The 5753-nt window shown below is 56.3% G+C and overlaps 1 protein-coding gene across 2 annotated transcripts; it reads right to left on the bottom strand.

Moving 5' to 3' along the window:
• Positions 1-1297: 1297 nt before the first annotated feature.
• On the bottom strand, positions 1298-4074 carry CUNH16orf54 (chromosome unknown C16orf54 homolog). 2 transcript variants are annotated; one of them, XM_057314938.1, is made up of 2 exons: positions 3541-4074; positions 1298-3077 (listed from the first exon to the last, which is right to left on the bottom strand). In XM_057314938.1, exon 2 carries the CDS (start codon positions 3075-3077, stop codon positions 2403-2405), a length of 675 nt encoding a protein of 224 aa, XP_057170921.1. In that variant the 5' UTR covers positions 3541-4074; the 3' UTR covers positions 1298-2402. The 2 variants fall into 2 exon arrangements, with proteins under 2 accessions (XP_057170921.1, XP_026371564.1); XM_026515779.4 differs by having other exon boundaries at positions 3722-4074.
• Between the last annotated feature and the right edge of the window lie 1679 nt (positions 4075-5753).

Genomic DNA, 5753 nt, shown 5'->3' with positions numbered 1-5753 from the left:
CCTGCTGACTCTGAGTTCACAGCCCCAAATTAGAAACTTAAGAGGAAACCATCCGTCATGGATGAAAGTAAGCACCCTAGAACGCCAGACAACGGAATTATTCGAAGAATTAAAAGAAGGACTCAACATGAGAAAGTAACGAGGGCGTTAAAAATGAATGGCTGGCAGAGGTTTAAAACAAAGAGAAAGGACCAAGGGTGAAACTAACGCCCCGCCTGGCCATCCGTCCCCCTTTCCTTGGGCTCCTGGTACATGTGGCCCCTGGTCTGGGTCTGGGAACGTAAAGATGACTCTGGGGACAGCAGGCTGGGCTCCACGGCAGGAAGATCACATCCATCCGTGCGTGCACGCACCCCTCATGTCACAGCGTCCTTAGAGGTCAAGCTAGAAAAGTCCCCATGGGGCACCTTGTTCAACTTTCAACTTGCTTGTGCAGAGAAAGAATGTGAGTCCCAGTAACATAAAAGCCACTTTTTTGAAGTCTCCCCGTGCGTGGGTGGCAAAGCCAGGTGGAGAGCCGGGGCCTTGCTTCTGCTGAGCCCTCGACATGTGAACGTCTGCGCTCTGAATGCTGCGTGTCTGCTGTGTTTCCCCGGTGGACTGTTCGCTCCCCACGGGCAGAGTCCTCACAACCCAGTCCGGTCAGCTGATGGTGACAATGAGAAGTGACAACGTTATCCAGCTCCTGAGTGACAGAGATGGGAGAGGAGCCCCGATCCCTAGCTTGGATGAGTTATGTGTCCCTGTCTTATGTCACCCGTCCAGCCCCCGCCCCTGCCACTGGAGAGACTAAACCCTGGAGAGCAGCCCCCCCCCCCCCCCCAGGGCCTGGCTCAGAGTGCCCTGCTGTTACTTCAACTTCCTTCCTTCCGGCATCCAGGGTGAGAGGGGAGGTCCAGCCCGAGAGCTGGCCGCCCTCCTGAGCAGGAAGAGCTGACTCTTGGCCCCTGGCCAGCAGCATTTCCCGGGGTGTGAACCGGGGAGGTTCCTGGCCATTAAAAAGCACAGGGTGGCTGTTCCCCGTGTAGGACTCTCAGTCATCCTTCCAGGGAGGGGTTAGGGGAGGGGAGGTTGCAGGATGAGAATGTCTAACATTTTCCTAACACTTGCAGACCCACAGATTCTCTTTTCTTTTAACAAAGAAAGAGCAGATCTTTTGAGTCAATGAATGCTTGCAGGGGGGAGGGAACAATGCCCACGTAATATCTTTGTTTACCATGTATTGCTTTTCGTGTCCTACCTTCTATTTCTGGCAAGTGATACTGGTTTTCCATTTGCAGAAGTGATACAAAAAAGGTTCCTTTTCAAATAAATTTATTAAGCAAATAGTAAATCATCTTAAAGAAAAACATGAAGTAAATAATAGTACCGGCGGTAAAGTGGCAACGGCAAAAATCCTAACATTCACGACTGAAGTTGGGGAAGTCGGACCCCTGGGAATGGAGACTCCTTCCCCTCTCCCCAGCTCCTGGTTCGTCTCCCAGAGTGGAGGTCTGCTCGGACAGACGGCTGTAGAGCCAAGGACATCTCTGAGCTCCATTTCTCCAGGGTGGAGCGTTATAAATAAGCCTGCTTTGGGGCCCATCCATCTCTCCTGACCGATCCAGCAAGCTGGGAGGAAGGGTGGCCAGAGGCCGCATATTAGGAGCGGCTCTCTACCCTGGCACGGTTTTCCTTTCCACGTTGGATCGAACTCACATCTCCTCGGCTGGCAGTCGCAGGGCTGTCTGCTGATCTCCGTTAACGAGAGGTCCCAGCTGTAGGCAAGGAAGGGGCCTCTCCAGTTTGTCTGACCAAGTTCCGTGTTGCGAGTTGGGGGTCAAAGCCACAGGTGAGATGTAATAAGAGGATCTTCTGCCTGGTCTTGACCTCTGTGTGTGTTTTCCTGGAGGCATATCTGTGGCTCTGGGAGGCTGGCTTCCTGTCCTCTCCTGCTGGCGGGACTGACCCTCGACACCCACATTCAGCCTGTTCTTCCGCATCCACGGGACCCCCGCTCTCCAGTCTCAGCATCTTAGGGGCGCAAGGAAGGGAGGTGGACGCCTCCGTGATGATGATATTTTCTGCCTCTTTGGTACTTTGAGATCTTAATCTGCAACGTGATTTTGGTGGCTTCTGGCAGAGTCGGGCCCACCCCGATTCTCTGATTCTCTGTGCCGCAGCCCCGGGTTTCCCCTGCAGCACCAGCTCTGCCCACAGGGAGCCTGAGCAGCCCCAGATCCAGGGAATTGAAATTCAGATGTAAAAGGCAGGCGGTGGTGGGGGGCCTTCTCCCCTGCTGCCCACGTAGCAGCGTGGGGTCCTGGGCTGGAGCTGCAGGGCCTTGAGGCCTGGGAGAGACTCTCTGAGGTAGGACCTTCCCCAGGGGTCTTTCGGGGTTCAGTCCTCCAGGCCCTGGGGATTCAGAACCCCACACTGGTCCGACCTTCGCGCCTCCAGAAAGCGGAGATCTGCTCCAGGGTGACCCGAGGCTGGAGGCCCCACTCAGGATCAGGGCTTCCTAGTCGCTGCCTCTGGGCCTGGGGGCTCCCCAAGGGCACGCTGGCCTCTGGCCTCTGTTCTGGCTCAGCCCAGCTCACCAAGCCTGGGACACAGGGCCTCTCGTCCAAGGCCTGGGGCCCCCGGAAGGTGCTGCGGGCTGGGACCCTGGGTGGGGGGCGGGGGACCAAGGAGCTGGGAGGGGAGAGTGGGGCTAAAGGGGCAGGGGGGGCTGTTGCACGGGCCTCCAAGGTGCCCCCGGGGGTGGGAGGGTCTGGGGCCCGGTCCATCAGCAAGGGGACCGCAGAGCCGTACCAGTCTTCTGAGCGCTCTCGGGGGGTGCCCCGGGGCTCGATCCACAGTTCTCCTCCCGGGCGCCAGACCAGGGTGGGTGCGTGGTTGCTGGGGTCCGGGTGCTGAGAGCGGCGGAACAGGCGTTCGGCCAACACGGCTGTCGTTAGGAGGAAGAGCGCGGCGAGGGAGGCCAGGGCCAGCATGATGGGGATGCATGGCCCGCAGGCCAGTGGGGGCCACGACCCCAGCTCTGCCGCAGGGAGTCCCACCGTGTGCCCAGAGGGCTGCTGTGGAGTCGAAGGCATCTGGAGAGACAGCGGTAGGGAGAGGAAGCAGATGAGATGGGGTGGGCACAGCCCAGAGAGAGAGAGGCAGTGAGCGTCCAGACCACAGGGAGGAGACAGGCAGAGGCCCAAGGGGCTCGGTGTCTGGCCCGGGGAACAGACCCGGGCAGACAGAAGAGCAAAGGGGACCTAGAAGGGCAAGAGAGAGGCAAAGGCTGGAGAGCCAGGGTCCCTCCGTGGCTGCCAGCCGGACACTCCCGCTCACTTCCAGAAGCCCTGGTTCCCTCTCAGACCCAGGGGTGCCTCAGACAAAACTCTAAGGGCCCCGAGGGCTTCTTTCCTCCTGTCTAGCACCGCCCCCACCCCCTGCGGCCCAGGTCTTCCTTGGGCCTCAGAGGAAGTGGTGGGTAAGGAAATGAGAAGCTCTCCTCCTCCCCGCCCGCTCCACCCTGTGTGTGTGCGACCCCCGGCTGCTGGCTGGCACCTTGGATGTTCCTGTGGCCTCACGACTCTCCGTGGAGTGCGTCTTGCTCTCTACTACGGGCTCCACCTTGCTTGCTGTCGTGCTAGGTGTCACCTGTCCCAGCCACCAGCCCTGTCTTCCTTGCTCGTCTCTGCCCGCTGGGCCCTCCACCTGCAGGGGCCCTCCTGGCGCCTCACCTTACCTCGGGGCAGCCCCAGGGCTCCTGGCTCTCCCTTCAGAGCACTCCTCCCTGCGGAGGACGGTGCCGGGCAGTTGCCTCAAAGGAGGGCGGAAGGGAGGGCACCACCTGTTGCTGGGCAACAGTGCCCCAACTCCTCTAGCCCCAGTGGTGTGTTTCCTAGGCGACCTGGGGGGATGTGGTCAATGTGGTGGGGAGGCGCTTCCTGGCGAGAGGTGGGGCCAAACGGGCAGTGGTTGTATTGAACTCAGTCTCACCCCGTAGCCAGGCCCCAGAACATTCTCCCGGAGACCAAGAAAGAGGTCAGTTGCCAGAGCACCGAGGCTCCTGGCTCCCCCGCATGCGGTTGCCCTGTCCCTGGCCTGCCCACAGGGCCCCACCAAACCTGCTCCCTCCATTCAGCCCACACCCCCTCCTGCTTGACCCAGCCTTCCCCATGCTTCCTGTGGGCATGTATCTCTTTGTCTTCAGACCATGTGGCCTCAATGTTGGTTGCAAGACATCTGTGAGGTGAGGCGTGGGTAGCAGCAGAGTAAGGCCTCTGGGAAGAATCCAGAATCCGGCTTAGGCTTATCTCCAAGGCTCTGGAGGTTTGCCATCCCGGTCCTTTCTCCTGGGGTGAGGGGTCAGAGGAGCCTGGGAGCGGGACATGAAGGAGTGTCGTCAGCCACTTGGGTCCCTTCGGAGGGCGACTGTCTACTTTGACTTGTGGGCGGACAGATGACAAGCAGGCCCCGCGTGAGGGTTGTGTCGTGCCCGAAGTCACACAACCCGTGTATGTGGGAGGGACGGGAGAAGCATAAATAAAAATTCCTAGTCTGGCAAGCAACCGAACACAACACACCTCTTACTCGGGATTAATATTTTCTTTTGCAAAATGACAGCCATTTATTGAAAAAGACTAAAAAAAAATCCATAAGACTATACAGTGAGACGTTAGTGTCTTACAAGATGGTCACAAGGGCAGCCTGACTCACAGTGCTCTGTCCTGGCGGGGTTGAGGAAAGGGCTGGAAGGAGCACAAAGTGTGGCATGGGACGGGAGTAGGTGGAAATAGAGTCCAGAGGCTCCGGGCCCCATGACACATGCTGAAACCTGGTGTGATTATAATTTGATGAGATCATAAGCCTTCAAATAAAACCCAAACTTGATACCACTGAAATGGACACTTAAAAATGGTTAAGATTGGGGCGCCTGGTTGGCTCTGTTGGAAGGACATGCGACTCTTGATCTCGGGGTCATGAGTTTGACCCGCACGTCGGGCATAGAGATTACTAAAAAAAAAAAATAAACTTAAAAAAAAAAAAAAACCAGATTAGGGGCACCTGGGTGGCTCAGCCGGTTAAGCACCTACCTTCGGCTCAGGTCGTGATCTCGGGGTCCTGGGATCGAGCCCCGCATCAGGCTTCCTGCTCTGCAGGGAGTCTGCTTCTCCCTCTTCCCTGCCTCTCCCCCTGCTTGTGCTCTCTCTCTCTCTCTGACAGATAAATAAATAAATAAAATCTTAAAAAAAGAACAACAGGTTAAGATAAGTTTTGTTACATGTATTTACAACAATAAAGTTTTAAAAAATCTAAGTAACTGAATAAGTACATAAATAAAATCTGAAAATTACGTCTGTTCCGTTTTAGTCTTTCCTTAAAAAAAAAACAAAACATTAGAGGGGCACCTGGGTGGCACAGCGGTTAAGCGTCTGCCTTCGGCTCAGGGCGTGATCCCGGCGTTCCGGGATGGAGTCCCACATCGGGCTCCTCTGCTGGGAGCCTGCTTCTTCCTCTCCCACTCCCCCTGCTTGTGTTCCCTCTCTCGCTGGCTGTCTCTATCTCTGTCAAATAAATAAATAAAAAATCTTTAAAAAAAAAAGAAACATTAGAAAGATACACATTATTAAAACCAGGAAGATCAGCCATGATCTGGAATCAAAATTGGATGTTTTGACTCTTTTTTTTTTTTGAGAGCGAGGGCGTGTGATTACTCACATGAGCGGGGTGGGGGGGGGCGGGGGGCAGAGAAAGAGAGAGGGAACCCCAGGCAG

The sequence above is a fragment of the Ursus arctos genome, unplaced genomic scaffold (assembly GCF_023065955.2).
Source record: "Ursus arctos isolate Adak ecotype North America unplaced genomic scaffold, UrsArc2.0 scaffold_2, whole genome shotgun sequence".
Classification (NCBI taxonomy): domain Eukaryota; kingdom Metazoa; phylum Chordata; class Mammalia; order Carnivora; family Ursidae; genus Ursus; species Ursus arctos.
This window is presented reverse-complemented; position numbering and strand designations above follow the sequence as displayed.